Source organism: Natator depressus, chromosome 9 (assembly GCF_965152275.1).
Source record: "Natator depressus isolate rNatDep1 chromosome 9, rNatDep2.hap1, whole genome shotgun sequence".
Classification (NCBI taxonomy): Eukaryota; Metazoa; Chordata; order Testudines; family Cheloniidae; genus Natator; species Natator depressus.
The window spans coordinates 9616555-9632899 of record NC_134242.1 but is presented as its reverse complement, the minus strand read 5'-3'; the positions used below and the strand labels follow the sequence as shown (position 1 = coordinate 9632899).

Here is a 16345-nt window from a genome sequence, read left to right as displayed (position 1 = left end):
TAGATATGGTAATATTACAGTTATTGGTAATATTGCTTGGAGTGCAGGAGGGGGTATGGGGGGCTGGCTCTTGGAGGGAGCTCAGGGCTGGGGCAGAGGCTTGGGGTGCAGGAGGGGGTGAGGGGTGCAAACTCTGGGAGGAAGTTTGGGTGCAGGAGGAGACTCCAGCCTGGGGCAGAATGTTCGGCTCCAGGAGGGGGCATGGGGTGCGAGCTCTGGAAAGGGGCTCAGGGCTGGGGCAGGGGCTTGCGGTGCAGGAGGGGGCTCAGGGCTGGGGCAGGGGCTTCCGGTGCAGGAGGGGGCATGGGCGGCTGGCTCCAGGAGGCTGCAGGTTGGGTGGTGGAAGAGCTATTCAGAACCTGCCCCGGGGAACAGCACTTCCAGGAGTGGCTTGGGGCCGGGGCTGCCCAAAGTAAAGGACCAACGTGCACCTGTGGCCCCTGGAGGGGCACGTGGCTCTGTGCGCTGTCCCTCTCTGCAAGCACGACTCCAACAACTTCCATTGGCCACAGTTCCCTGTTCCTGGCCAATGGGAGCCATGGGGACGGTGCTTGCAGGCAGGAGCAGCGTGCAGAGACCTCTGCTCCTCCCCTTAACCCTAGAGCTGTGGGGGGCGTGCTGGCCACTTCTGGGAGCGGCGTGGGGCTGGGGCAGTCAGGGAGCCTGCCTTAGCTGCAGCCTCACTACCATCGGAGAGCACGATTGACAGTGAACTTCACTTAGGGTCCACGGGAGCCACCACTGGCTCGCGGGCCGTGCAGGAAAGAACACTGATTTAGGGGGACTAGTCAAGAGTGGAGAGGCACTTACATGGGGAGAAATTCTAAGATTCCATGAGTTCAAATGCCAGCAATTTGCAGGTGACACTGAGCTCTATTATTAACATTTTTATGCCAATGTCATCCTTGCCCCCATCTCTCCGAGGATCTAGGTGAGGATGATTTGACTGAAGCTATACCCAAGCAAGGTAGAGGTTATGTTCGCAAGCAACAGGAAATGCTTAGAAAAGCTTCCAACCACACTGAGATCGTCTGTTGAGGGAATTTGTTCCCAAATCCTCAAAATAGACCGCAGTCTGAGTCCTTCTAGACTCCTCAAGGATACTGAACTCTCATATAGCGCTGGCTGCAAAACTGACTAATTAGGAATCTCTAGCCTATTCTTTCCAATGACAGCTTTTCCTTAGCTGAACACTTTTGTTACCATAACACTGTACTACTGCAACTCAAAATGCATGGACAATTTTCTAATACCTGTGAGTGCTCTGTCACTAGTCAGCATTTGACCTGCTGGTGCTTTTAAAGTCAAATACATTCCTTCTGCCTCTTCCAGGCTTTCCATTATGTTTCCTTCCCTCAATGTCTTCTAGTTATTTATTTTTTGTCTTGTATGGTGCTGAGCGCATTTTTGGCACTTAACCAAATTTTAGCTTGGTAGTAGTAATCTGCCTTATCTAAAGCAACTGGTCAGTTTTTTAAGGTGTCCATTATGTGTATTTTTATAGGATATAAATATTGTACTTGTACTGCCTTTCATATGCTTTTAAATCATTTTATGAACATTATTATCCCTGAAAACATACGACATCTTGTTTGGTTGCAGAAAGGGTTAAGAACTTTATGTGTAGCCTATAGAAGATTCACAGCTGAGGAGTATCAGGAAATAGACAGACGCCTTCATGAGGCTAGAACTGCCTTACAGCAACGAGAAGAACGACTGGCAGATGTATTCAACTTCATAGAAAAGGATCTGGAATTACTTGGGGCTACAGGAGTAGAGGACAAGTATGTTTTGGGCCTTCTGCTGATTTCTCTACAAAAAACAAAGCAAGCTTCTGTTTTATAATTCCATGATGGTGCACCCTTCTTTGTAAAATTGTCCCGACAAACCATGAAGTAATAGGTGGCTACTTATCTTCACTTAAATAAATGCACACATACACTCAATGAAGTCTTAAATGTACTAAACATGTTTTGCAACGTGAGACTTGGTAGTTCCAATAGTGTGCTATGTGCTTTACAGACAGGTTTTCAAATGTCTACCTTGTAAAGTGCATTCACAGTCAGACTGACTTAAATGTATGGTAAGGCTTCTAGATGCCTCCTGGGAAAAACCTGAAAAGTAAATACTCTTGAGGCCCTTCTACTTTTATGCTGTATTTTTTAAAAACTGTTTTAATTAGTCTCAAGATAAATTCTGATGATTCCCAATTTGAGGTCATAATCTCTTTAACAAAAGATTGCTGAATAAAGTACTGTGATTTGTGTAAGATTATAATTTCAGGGTGCAGATAGAACTCTAAAAGGTTTTTCATGTATTTTATGGAAATATTGCTAAAAGTAAAAAAGAAAAATAGAAAAAGATACTGAATATAGGAAACTAAAACTTTTTTCTTATAAAAGATTTTTTTAAATATCTACAGAAGATCTTAGCTTAAAAGGCTTTACTGCTGCAAGTTTGAAGTCATTTCACTTAGTAGAGGTAAACTTTAGATTGTACTTTCCTGAGGTCTTGATTAGACTGGGTGGAAATGAAAATGGCTGAATACATTTGTGAATAGTGTTAGGAAAACTCTTATTGCATCCAGATAAGCCAATTTACAGGTTAAATATCCTACCATATCGTAACTGCCTATTTCAAATGTGATTTTGTGTAGCTTTTTATCACATGCTTTGTTATATTTAAATATTAAACCCAATCATAATGTGGACTGTTTCTTTGTAGTGTGTTCTACCAGTTAGTGAAGATGTTCTCTATTTTCAGACTCCAAGATAAAGTCCAAGAAACTATAGAGGCACTCAGATTGGCTGGTATCAAAGTGTGGGTGCTTACTGGAGATAAGCATGAAACAGCTGTTAGTGTGAGTTTATCATGTGGACACTTCCATAGGACCATGAACATCCTTGAACTTGTACAACACAAATCAGACAGTACATGTGCAGAGCAGCTGAGGCAGCTAGCCAGGAGGTAAAGTACCATATGTGGACATCTGAATGATGTTACTAACTCTGGATTATTTATTTTTTATTTCTCAAGTTTTATAACAATTAGTCATTTTTGTTTATTTACATGCCTAATATATAAACTTACTCTGACACTAATAAAGCTGTTGCTTCTGAAAGTCTAAGAGACCCTCTTTTTCTCAACTTGTGTGATTTGTTGTGAATATAGTACTTGCTTACTGTAACTAAATTAAAATACAGTGTTGTTTTCAATATAATAATGATCTCTTTTTTCTGAATAGAATAAAGGATGATCATGTAATCCAGCATGGGCTGGTTGTGGATGGGACCAGCCTCTCTCTTGCACTCAGGGAACATGAAAAACTGTTCATGGAAGTTTGTAGAAATTGTTCTGCAGTGCTGTGTTGTCGCATGGCACCCCTGCAAAAAGCCAAGGTAAGTCAATATGCAATATTAATGGTTGTTTTCAAATATAAGAATGTTTAAATTTGTAAACTATATTGCATTGATTATGATGACATCCTGCATTCCAGAGCTTATTATAAAGTTAAGTATTGTGAACTTCTTCTCAGAAGAATAGTTAGTATACCTGAAACCAGAGACATATTGCATAATAAAGGTTTGGTTCTCAAGCATTGGCTTAGCAGTTTGGTCATCTAACAGCATTGTCGTTATTATTTACCTATTAAGTCTGTGTCAGTGGTGGTTCTGTCATTTGGGCAGCTGTATCACAGTGAAAAAGGAGAACATGAAATCTGTGTGTAAAATTTCATTTCTAAATCTGTGCACCATTCACATCAGTTAATTTAACAAAATACCTCTTAGTAAGGATCCATGTGCAGCAGCTGTTCTTGTGCTACATACTGTACAGGACATATTCCAGTAGGTGGTTTCAAAGTAGTAGGACTTACGTGGACAGCCTGGCAGCCACAGCAGAGCAGTAGGGGATGCCGTTGCTAGTATCCCTAATTAATGAGTACATGGACAATTAAGCGTGATCAAATTAATATCCCAGCTAAAGTTGGACAAGGAGCCACTACAGGTCACTATTCACTAGAATTCATGTAGCAGCATAATGTACTGGGTTTTGCTCATTTCGGATATTTCAACAGAAGACAAAAGGAAAACGTTCTAGAAACAGTCTTCTTACAAATTTTGTTTTCTTGTGTTTTTTGTTTTCTGTGCAGTGTTTGTAGGATATCGAAGTGACTGTGACACCTGCAATACTTGTAATTACTAGTGTTTTGAGTATCTCAGCTCTTCAATGCTATTTTAGTAAAGACATAAGACTTTCTCAGTTACTGCTGACAGGAAGAGAGGCCAGTTCTATTAACCAGTAATACGGTTGAGACTCCTTCAAGGAAATCATTTCCATCTCACCTCAGTAGCTAAATGGAGAACTCTTCTTGGATTAAATTGGAGAAGCTTTATGAAGAAAGTACATCTGCAATTGTTAAAAGGTGTAAAAGATCTGGAAGTTTGTGTTTGTGGGGGGAAATGAGGCCTAGCTTCTGAAAGAATAAGATCTCTAGTGGTAATGTGCCTTCAGACTTTCTTTTTTTTTCTGAAACTGTCCTGATTTCACGTCTACTCATATTTAGGTCTTCATTGAATTTTGTTCAGCACAGTTTTAATAAGCTGCTGGATATCCTACAACAGTGGGTAGTGGCATCTCTCTGGCTGGCTTGTTCCTATCAGGCACATGAATGAAGTTTGAACCTTCTATGATTCTGTTCAGACTCTATAGAAGAAAGTGGTTGCAGAAATACTGGTAACTTATTACCACTATCCAGCCCAGAAATCCAGATGTTTCCAAAATTACTGTCATGGGTGAAATGTCATGTTTGGCCTTGGCTTGTAAATGATCCTCTCAAGAATTCCTTTGAGTAAATGGGATCATGGCTAACCATCATGATAGACCTGTTGCTCCTGAGAGAGATGATTATTCTGCTTAACGTAATGGGACTGAAAATGGGTATATAATGTAAGAAAAAAACGTTGCCTAGAGAGCATCAGACACCTTTCTAATGTGGAACTAGTTTCTGGCTGTTGTGTAACATTGTACCTATTAAAGGATACATGGAAATCAAAACAATTAATTATGGACCTGTTCCAATGTCCACTGAAATCAGTGGGGTTCTTCTATTTAAGTTTCTGAAATCTCAGGAGAGGTTTGTTTCTTGATGATACGATTCCCTGCTGGCTGAGCTTATTCACTGGCCTGATGATGATAGTCATATTACATATTTTGCTTGACTTGAAATTTTTGTTGCCAGCCTGCATCTTCAAAGCATAGCTATCTTCCAGTTTGGGGTCAATACCTGTTTAGTTGCTTTTGTATCTGTGAGGTACTTATTCTTGGCTACCAAAGAAGGTAGGTGGCAGCCAACAAGAACATTTTTTTACATCCTCTAGTTCCTATCTTCTCCTGCAAGTAGAACTTCCTTATTTCCTGCATCTTATCACAACCTATGTTAAAGTATCTTCTGATGGAACTGACTTGCCTTAGCCATCGAAACTAGTCAGATTACTCTGAGATGAGTACAGGATGAGGATAAACATGTTTTGTGGCAGCTTACTCTAGGCCTTTAAGGTTATATTCCTTCATTCATCATGCCATTCCTCTGCTTTCTTTTGCCCTGAGTGCATATTGATACGTCAGGGAGTTGTATGATTTTCCGCCGGGAGATATTTTCTGAAAAGGCTTCTGTCTCCGCATCCAACAACTTGACGGTTCAGAACATCTGTAATTGTGTTTGTGAGGTTTATCCCTTTGAGCTAAAGCAGCAGTTCTCAAACTGTGGGTCGGGACCCCAAAGTGGGTTACAGTCCCATTTTAATGGGGTCCCCAGGGCTGGCATTAGACTTGCTGGGGCCCTGGGCTGAATCTGAAGCCTGAGCCCCAGTAACTGGGGCGGAAGCCCAAGGGCTTCAGCCCTGCATGGTGGGGCTCAGGTTACAGGCCCCCTGCCTGGGGCTGAAGCCCCTGGGCTTTGGCCCCCCCGCCCAGGGTGGTGGGGCTTGGACAGGCTCAGGCTTCGGTCCCCCCCTTGTGGGGTTGTGCAGTAATTTTTGTTGTCAGAAAGGGGTTGCAGTGCAATGAAGTTTGAGAAACCCCTAAGCTAGAGTACTCTTTCTCCCCTACAGGAAATTAATCATTCATTGTTTCTTATTGGCAATGTGTCTGTTCCAAGGAATGCTTCTCAAGTAGGAGTATTCCTAGCACTGGTTAGAGGGTTCCTGTTCAGAATGTGTTTTTTCTGTGTGCAGCAACGGTTTTCGAGGACCGCTGTTCTCAGGAATGCACATAATTCTTGCATCCAGAGATACAATAGCATTTCTCCATTTTATCTGTTCTGCAGTTGTCCTGCCCAGTAACTAAATTGGGACCACTCACTACCAGTAGACTTATTTTGCTTTGAAAAAGGAGGAACTATTTTTGTTAGTGTCATTCTTAATTGACATTCCTGATGACTCTTTGATTTTGTCAGATCATATTGGTGGTTGTCTGTCTGTCCTTTTAAGGGATGTTTCTTATATGAACTTATCCTTTCTTGCATCCCTTCTAGTACGTGAGAAGGGTGCAAGATTTTCTTATAGCAATGGTATGTTCTTCTGGCACAGCACATCCTTTCCATTGTCTGTGCTAAAATACATATTTGATTACATTAGCAATTCCTTTATTGCACTGTACTTAAGTAATCTGGGGAGACATCTGTACATTTGTGTACTTCCCTTAGCTGTACTCATCATGGTTGAGTCTGTGGAGTATCTCACAAAAGTTTTAGCATTCCCTTCCAGGTTTCCTGTGTCTCCTGTTACACTACTAGTACCTTTCTAGGTTCTAGCCTTGCAATCAAAGACATTGGGGCTGCACCTCTCCTCCTGCACAAACCAAAGGCAGTTCAAGCTTGTCTAGAGGGCTTGGTCACACCCTTTATCCTTACACTAGATTCTCTCTGCCTCCATTGGTGCAAACAAAGCAGCACTTTAGCACCCCCTTCCTTTTCTATTGCAATCCTTAATGGTAGAGCAGTCCAGTTGGAGCAAACTGAAGATCAAGAGGTGCTTCATCTGCAAAAGAGACCTTTTCAGGAGTCACTTCTCTCCTAAATTACGTGGAAAGGAGGAGTTTGTTAATCCTTTTCCATTAGCTTTTCCACTTAAGAATATATATATATACACGTCTTTTGGATGACTTTTTTAGTATATACCCCCTGCTACTCAACTTGATACTAATGAAAAAGATCACATACAAAGGAATGTAGGGCAGGCCATATGTTATTGCCTTCATTTTGAGCAGTGTTGATCATGTCTGTGGCCGTTTACCACCTATTCAGGTATTCCTATGCTCTCCTGTTTGTTGTAAGAAGTTTGGGAAGTCTCCAGGATTTTCTGAGTTATAAGAAACATCCTTGGATTATTTCTGGCCCCTTTTATGATCTGGTGATTGTTTGGTGGATACTTCCCTTCAGCTATATAGTCTCCGAGAAAAGGAATCCAGTTAGTACTGTAGGTTTCAGAGTAGCAGCCGTGTTAGTCTGTATGCGCAAAAAGAAAAGGAGTACTAGTGGCACCTTAGAGACTAACCAATTTATTTGAGCATAAGATTTTGTGAGCTGCAGCTCACTTCATCGGATGCATTCAGTGGAAAATACAGTGAGGAGATCGGATGTTCCTGTTAACTGCTGGAAATGGCCCACCTTGATTTATCACTACCAAAGGTTTTCCCCCCCACCCACCCGCTCTCCTGTTGGTAATAGCTCATCTTAAGTGATCACTCTCCTTACAGTATGTATGATAACACCCATTTTTTCATGTTCTGTGTGTATATAAATCTCCTCACTGTATTTTCCACTGAATGCATCCGATGAAGTGAGCTGTAGCTCACGAAAGCTTATGCTCAGATAAATTGGTTAGTCTCTAAGGTGCCACTAGTACTCCTTTTCTTTTTAGTTAATACTGTATTTTCAGAGAGATGAAATGTATTGTAATTAAGCTTTAAGAGCTGAGGGAACATCATTCAGTCCTGCCAAATTATATGAAGCTAAATTCAGAGAAATTAATCTCTCCTTAAATCTGTACATACCACCAGATAAGTTTTCTCCATAACCTACTCTGCATGATCTTGAGACAGTATTATCAGGGGATTCAAATTTTGGATTATTCCCTGGTTGCATTTTCAATTTTCCCTTTGTTCAGTAGGTATGGAATGTCTCTGTTCATCCTAGTTATTTTGTATGTCTTTTTATGTGATAAAATACCCATTTTATAGTAGATATGTTTTTGTATTGTAGTTTTTTAATCGGTAACCTGTGAATTAATATGGGAAAATTGTGCTATATTCTTTTCCCACCCATATTGAAAATATGCTTTTCTTATGCTGTGTGGGATTTATGTCATACAGTTCAACTCCAGGATACAGTTGTGGTTTTTTTCCCGTCTCTTGTCTTTTCTTATATTTCAAGTTTTTTAGCATTCAGGCTTTTTTTCGTTTGCCTGTATTATGTATACACAGCATGATCTGATGGATGAATGAGTCTGGTTTCATAGTCCCCATGAAAACTTTTAAGAGAGTTAACTCTGTAGGTAAACTTTGAAGGTACTGTCTATCTGTTGCTCCCACTCCCTACTTGCATGAGAAGTAAAATTCAGTATTTTGGTTAGGTTAATAGTTGTAAAAGAGCAGATGGTTATGTGTAATAGCCTGGAGGCATGTGTAATTTCTGATTTCAGAGTATGTCCACACTGCAGTTGAAGGTGTGTGATTGCAGCTCAGGTAGTCATGCCTTGGTTGGCTTTAATGTAGACAGCACAGCTTAAAATAGCAGTGAAGATGTGTCAGCATGAACAGTGTAGCAACTCAAGTGTGTACCCAGAGCTACAAGCAGCTTATACAGCCTGTGCTGAAGCACGTGTCACCAGGTCTTCACTGCTGGATTAAAGCTCACATAGGTATGCCTACCCAAGCTGTATTCACATATTTGATTGCAATGTAGACATACCTTAAAAGTTGTTCAAAAGCAAGAGGCTTTTCCAGTAGAGTTATGAATTTGTGACATGTCCACTTATGTGACATGCTGGAGATACTCTTATCCAAGCATGCTTATCCCTGGGGTTCACTAGTGGGTGCATTTATTTAAGCTGTTCATGAATTAGTGACAGATTTATAACCTGAAAAACTAATTTTGAAACCTCCCCTCCCCTCCCCTCTTTTTTTTTTCTTTTTTCTCCTCCCTCCAGGTAGTACGACTGTTAAAAACATCTCCAGAGAAACCTATAACCTTAGCCATTGGTGATGGGGCTAATGATGTAAGCATGATACAAGAAGCGCATGTTGGCATAGGTACCTGACCTTTTTCAGAACTTTCACTTGATATAAATTACTAAGTTTGTGTTCTTAATAAAGCATTCTACTGTATGTAGGGTTAGTCTGTACTTGTACTTTTAAACTGCTAAACTTTAGCCATTTTTACACCTGAAAATAACAATACATCAATCTTCCAATCATTTTTAAACACACTTGCAGTTGCATGTTATATGTCAGAATTTCAGTGGAATCTAAAATGTAAGACCATTCACTTCTGAAGACAATATCTTAAATATCAATAGCTTGTGTCTGTTATATGGCACATTAGAATCTAGACCCCCATAAACTGTTGTTGTCTTAATTATCTCCAGTCGTTACTTAAGACACTATTAAACGTCTGTTAACACAGAATTGAAGCTATTCTCTCTATATAGGTAGCTAAAGTTTTGCCACCATTTTTTCTATTACTACACATTGGTGTGACTAACCAGTGTAAAATTAAAGTTCAATGTTTTCTTTCCATATGTCTGTTTTTCTTGAATCACCATGTTGAAAGGGGGCCTTACCCAACGTCTGGTGAAAAGAATCCAAAAATTTAAAAATCATTTAGTTTTATGTTTCACTAATAGAATAATACTTTATCAAATAAGACTTCAGCCCATTTTACTAATCCATCTCTCTACTTTTTTGCAATATATAAATAGCAAAGTTATTAAGATTTAGATTTGGATATAATTACATGCTGCTTTAGATTGTCTTCCACCTCTTATCAAAAAGTGCTTAATTTTCAGTGCTGATTATATTTATTTCCTAAATTGCACCTTAATCTTGCCCATATACAGAAATGAAAGACAATAAAAAGAAGAGTAACGAGAAGAATGAAAATCTTATTTCTGCAGTCATTTCTTCAAATCCTTCATTTTCATTCTAGACCATTCTGTTATATTCTGCATGAATAAGAGAGGTTGATTTTGCCATTTAAAAAGAACTCTAACAATCCTTTAATCATTTTTTATCTGGAAGTCTTTTGTAAGGCATCGTTCAGGATGCAAAAGCCCATTCCTGGGGTATCTTGGTTTGTATCTCATTTCTCTTACTTTCCTCATTTCATTCCTAAACTAACAAAATGTAACAGACTTTCTTCACAAGGGGGTTTTTACTTGGTTTCTTTTCTAATCCTTTTTGAAAGGTCCTACTGGGACCTCTGCTATCTGTATCCATTGAGAAGGCTATCTATTCAAAATCAGTATGGATTAATGGAGGTTTGCATTGCAAACATAATAGTTTTGCTGTTCCTTCTGCTGTTGCAACATGTGAACTTGTAACCCCAGATTTTTAAATTCCTGCTTTCTGTTTTATTTTCAACTTGTTTCCTCCTCTGTACACACCTGAGGAATTGTCCTTAAGGCACTAAATTGCCAAGCTGTTATAGAAATGGAAAAGAGCTCGGCACCCGTAAGTGGGGGCATATATGGGAGCTGAGCTCTTGAATTGTAAAATGTAGGCACCTCGGTTAAATAGCCGAATTTTCAAAACTTCATTAAGATATCTAAATAGGAGTTGCTGGATACTAATGAAAGTTTGACCCCTAGACTATACTCAACCCCACACTTCCACTGCCAGTGGAGAATTATACTTTGTCCAGTCTAGCTTTAAATGCTTCTAAGGAAGAGGCATTCTCTTTCTCTTGAAAGTCTGTTGCCGATCCACAGTTAAATATTGTAGATTTCACTGTTAAGATTTTTTTTTTTACTCTTACTGAGCTTATAGTCTTTTCCTTAACTTCCATCCTCTTTTTCTGGAATGAAAGTGGGTTATGACATACATGTGCCACTTTTTTCATTCTGTAAATCTTTTCATATAAACTAATCCCACTAGCCTCTTAAGGATTGCTGTAACACCACCACCCTAAGAGTAACTGTAGGAAGAATTGCCGAAAGGTCTTGAATATCCTGATGCGCATCTAGTAGCAACTCTTTCTGTGACAAGAAAAAGCTACACAATGTTAATTTATTATGGTGACTGTGAAGAGCACAGGACAGGCTGCTTGAGAAATATACCAAGTAAATAGTAGATTGTCATCTATTGTTATAGTATGTGGTTAGTTCACATAAAAATCACGTAAGGAACATGAAATGATATACACTTGTCCAAGTTCCATTTGTAATTTGTGCAAATAATTCTAGCAGTGATACCTTTTTACAACCTGTTTTTAGAAAAAAGCATCTCTCTAAAACTGGGCGTAATAGGTAAATTCAAGGGTAGATGGTAGATTTGCACATTTTAAGTAAAAGGGTTTTTGTGATTCTGTATGCTTTATTGTTGCTGTATGTTCCCTTAACATATTTCTTTGCTATATACTGTCATTCAAGTATAAATACAGTAGTATTTTGGTGTAACTGGTCCAGGGGCCTTGAGTGAAGCTGATTCTCTAGTTGTCAGAAATGTTACCTCCTATTGGTATCAATAGCTACTGGAGTCTTTTAAATGTGAAAGTGTATAGAAGATAACCTGTCACTTTCAAATGTATATTTTCATCAATTTACTTTTATGCAGCATTTACTCTAATTTCATTTATATTTTATGTCCTAAATATTACAGGAATCATGGGGAAAGAAGGAAGGCAAGCTGTAAGAAACAGTGACTATGCAATAGCAAGGTTTAAATTCCTCTCCAAGTTGCTTCTTGTTCATGGCCACTTTTACTATATTAGGATAGCAACCCTTGTACAGTACTTTTTTTATAAGGTAAGTCTATTCAGTGTGCCATTGATGTTCAGTAGAACTAAGCATTCCTTTTCCTAGCATAAAATGTGTCGCAGACTTTAATTCTTGCAGTTAAATCATCAGGATATTAAATATCTCCCATTTGGGAGTATCTGGGTGTTGATATACGACAGAGCACACCTGAAATGAGAGACCCATTTTGCTTCAGAATTCATGTGGAATACTGCCCACTGGAAGTATCTTTTAATATTGCGGCAGAGTTCACCTAGGCCAGTGTGCAGCTATCTACCAACTTGAAATCCAAGTAAATTTTAAAATGAGTTAAAAGTCATCTTGGGTACTACCCTGAGCCCAGTTTGTTCCTCTGTCAGTTTTTGTCATCTACAGTCATCTTTTCCTATTTTTTTTTTTTTTTTAAAAAAAAGTTTATTCTTCTACGAGTGATTGTCCCTTTTGTATCCCAATGAGGGATATGTGCATGTGCCCTTGTATTGCCTTGTGGTTTAGCCCGAGGCAATAAAGGGCAGGCCTGACCGACCGCATCTCCAGTTCCTTCTCAGTGCCACGTGGTCCAAGTTGGAGCTTCTGCTGACCTCTTGTCCTTAGTAATGCACTTTTGAAAATTTTTACCAAAATACTTCTTATTTTTTTTATGGTTGTAATTTTATAATTCCTTGGGACACCACATTGGCATTTTTTCCCACCAAATAATTCCTTCCCGCACCCAAGTTCCTAGGTCTGGGTTCTGGAGTATGCCAAAGATGCCAAGATTCAAAGTCTGTGCTTTCTGCCCTGGCTCATTTTCCATCAGCGACAAATGCCAATGCTGTTTGTACTGTTTGGGGGAAGCCCACATCACCTTCAGGTGCAGTATCTGCCTCTCCTTCCCTGCCTATCCATGGGAGGGCCAAGCTCTCTACCTCAAGAAACACCTCACGGAGGTTGCCATGGGGCCAGAGTCGGAACCTGGCCAGGGAACCCCCTTTGTACATCAGCCTGAGCAATCCAAGGGTACTCCCCCTACCACAGAGCTCCGTGTGGATCTGCCGGTACCAGTGCTACAGACCCCAAGTCGGGGTCTAGCCATCAGCCACAGAAATATGTGGAGAAGCATAGTAGTAAGTCTTCCTTTAAATCCAAGAAGGACGCTGCATGGTCCACAAGTTCCAGACGGGGAGGAGCTACACGTTCCACGGTGCAGAAGAGAGACGAGAGGCCACACCGCTTGCCAGATCCACCGGTCCCGGCACCAAATCCACATACCCCTCCAGCATCCCGTGAATTGTTGGTCCTGAGACAGATCCCTTTACTAGTTCCAGTCCTATCGTACCATTGACTCCGGAGAGACTCAGAAGTGTTCCCAGCCCTCACAAACTGTTGGCTCTGGAAGGAGCGAGGTCTCTGCGTGTTCCAGTGCACTCACCTCTGCAGAGGGCTCCATCTCCTGCACAGCATCTCCCATCTGCTGGCCGTACCTCTCTAACACATCTTGTTCTGTTGGTACTGCCATTTGTGCAAGATTCCGACTCCTCTGAACCAGAGGGGTCTGGACGTTTGGCACAGTGTGCCGCTTCCATTCCAGAAACATGACTACCAGAGGGTTCTGATGGCTCCGTGGTAGTTTCCCCCTTTGCCTTACCCAAGAAGCAGATATCCGGCTCCTTGGGCACAAGTACAACAATAGGATCAATCGGGTTGGCCATATTAGAGCTCCTGGCCCCAGTATTGGCCTTCGGAACAGTCTCTTCTGGCTTGTGAGAACTCCTCTGTTTCACCGCCGTATCTTTCATCCGGTAGATGTTTGGAAATGGGGTTAGACAAGGCACCAATCAGCCCGGCTCTGACAGTAATGGGGGATCCGGGGAAGATTCCCTTTGTCGTCTCCAGACGCGGCTGTGTCGTCGACACTGTCCTCCCTGCTAGATGACTATCATCCGTTTCAAGAACTCCTATGGAGAATAGCCAATACCCTTGATACCCCACTAGAAGAAGTGCAGGACACTTACCACCAGTTACTAGACATTCTGCACACATCGGTACAGGCAAGGGTGGTCTTATCCATCATTGATGGGTTTCTTCAACCAGCACACATCATGTGGCATATCCTGGCCACATGTGCATTGACCCGAAAGAGGGCCAAGAAAAGGTACTACGTTTCACCCCCCCTCCCCCCCAGGGTCAGAATTTTTATTTTCACACCCTCCACCTAACTCCATGGTAATACAAACTGTGTCGGAGCAGACCAAACAACAACACCCACGCTCCATCCAGCAGACTGGGAGCGTAAGAGACTGGACCTCATGGGTCAGAAGGTCTTCTCCTTGACTGGACTACAATTCTGGATCTCTAACTACTTGGCACTGATGGCCAAGTATACACTCTGGCCGGATGGAGAAATTTGAAGATAAATTACCTCAGCAGGATCGTACTCAATTCCAAGCAATTTTACAGGAAGGCAAGTTGGTGACCAGGACCATACTTCAGGCTGCAGTTGATTCAGCAGACACACCCTCTCTTGTATTGGCAACTGGAATTGTCATGAGGAGGTAATCTAGGTTTGCCTAGAAAGGTACAGAACACAAACAAGGACCTTCCCTTCGGTGAATCACACCCCTTCAACCAGAAAACTGATGATTTCTTACGCTCGCTTAAAGAACCACCTTATGATCCTGGGGCGTATATACACTGGCACCAAAGAGAAAATGTTATTACCTACCACCAGCCCAGTGTTATAGAACTCCACACTTCTACCACCAACAAGCCTGCGAACCTTTTCAGAAGCACCTAAGGTACCCAGAACCCATCCACTGTTCTGGCAGCACACACCTCCGCACAACACACTAAGTCATAGCAAAAGCGGTATTTCTTAGTGCGCCTAGAGAGACATCAGCCACTCCGTACACTGAGCTCTTACCCTCCACCCCTTTCAGGGATCGTCTCAAACCCTTTCTACTAGCTTGGAGAGCTATTACAACAGACAAGTAAGTCTTGGACATCGTTCAATGGAGTTACACTGTGGTGTTTATGCCGACACCTCCTCCACATCCTCCACCCTGACCACCCATAAGAGGTTTCTCTCACAACAGTATTCTTACCCTAGAGGGTGGACTCCTTTCTGCAGAGAGGAACAGTGGAGCCAGTCCCTGCAGCCTTTCAGGACACAGGGTTATATTCCAACAATTTTCTGGTACCAAAGAAGAAAGGTGGATGGAGACCACTTTTGGATCTCTGACACCTCAACCGTTCGATTCGCAAGCCATAATTCCATGTGGTCACCCTTGCAGCCATCATTCCCTCACTGGAAAAAGGCATATGGTTTACAGCTCTAAACATGCAAGATGCCTACTTCCATATTGGCATACATGCGACCCACAGAAGGTTCCTGAGGTTCAAAATACACTAAGTGCACCTGGTATTGGTCCAGGGGAAGACTCGGTGCTCACTCACTGGGCGACGCTCTGGTCATCAGTTGGTCAGACCAGATGAACTACACCTTCTCCCATACACAGACTCCATGAACTCTGGCAGGAGAGAGCGTCGGCCATTCTGATCGCTCTGTTCTGGCCTCACTAATTCTGGTTCCCTCTTCTCCACATATCTAAACAACCTCCAGTCCCACTACAGACATTTCCAGAACACAACATTCGACTTAGGCATCAAAATCCATGGACACTACACGTGACAGCATGGGTTTTGGATGGACACCTCCATTAGCATGAGAATGGTCATTAACAGTGCAAGACATCCTCTCGAATAGCTGAAAGGACTCCATGAGGTGATCCTATCAGGCCAAATGGACATACTTCACCTCCTAGGCCCAACAGTAAGGTCTTGCACCCGAAGCTGTGCGCATCCCTGTGCTCTTAAACTGTTTCCTCCACCTGAAAACCTCGGGATGTGCTCTCAGCTCTGTCAGAGTGCATGCAGCCACCATTAGTGCTTTCCACCCTTGAGTGGAAGGGCGTTCAATTTTTACCCACCCCTTGACTGCCCAATTCTGGAAGGGCCTTTTGGGTAAATATCCACTCATTCAGCCTGTTGTTCCCCAATGGGACCTCAGCCTATTTCTTATCTCTTTAATGAATGCTCCCTTTGAACTGCTGGCCTCCTGACCTCTCTCCTCTCCATGAAGGTTGCTTTTCTTGTTGCTATTACCTCAGCAAGGAGGGTTGGTGAACTGAGAGCCATGATGGCACCACGTTCCATAAAGACAAGATCTCACTGCGACTGCATCCCAAGTTTCTGCCAAAGGTGGTTTCCCAATTCCACCTCAACATCTGACTATCATCTTTCCAAAACCACATGCCTCAAATGAGTAATGGCAGCTTCCTTCCCTCGATGTGTGT

At 41.8% G+C, this 16345-nt stretch overlaps 1 protein-coding gene across 4 annotated transcripts in view; it reads left to right on the top strand.

The window, feature by feature from the left end:
* Positions 1 to 16345, top strand: part of ATP11B (ATPase phospholipid transporting 11B (putative)) — a 119803-nt gene that overhangs the window by 68749 nt on the left and 34709 nt on the right. For all 4 annotated transcript variants that reach the window (XM_074963491.1, XM_074963495.1, XM_074963494.1 and 1 more), the window contains exons 18-22: positions 1603 to 1784; positions 2764 to 2967; positions 3245 to 3398; positions 9207 to 9309; positions 11875 to 12020. In XM_074963491.1, coding sequence (XP_074819592.1) covers positions 1603 to 1784; positions 2764 to 2967; positions 3245 to 3398; positions 9207 to 9309; positions 11875 to 12020 — 789 coding nt within the window. The remainder of the gene's footprint in view (positions 1 to 1602; positions 1785 to 2763; positions 2968 to 3244; positions 3399 to 9206; positions 9310 to 11874; positions 12021 to 16345) is intronic.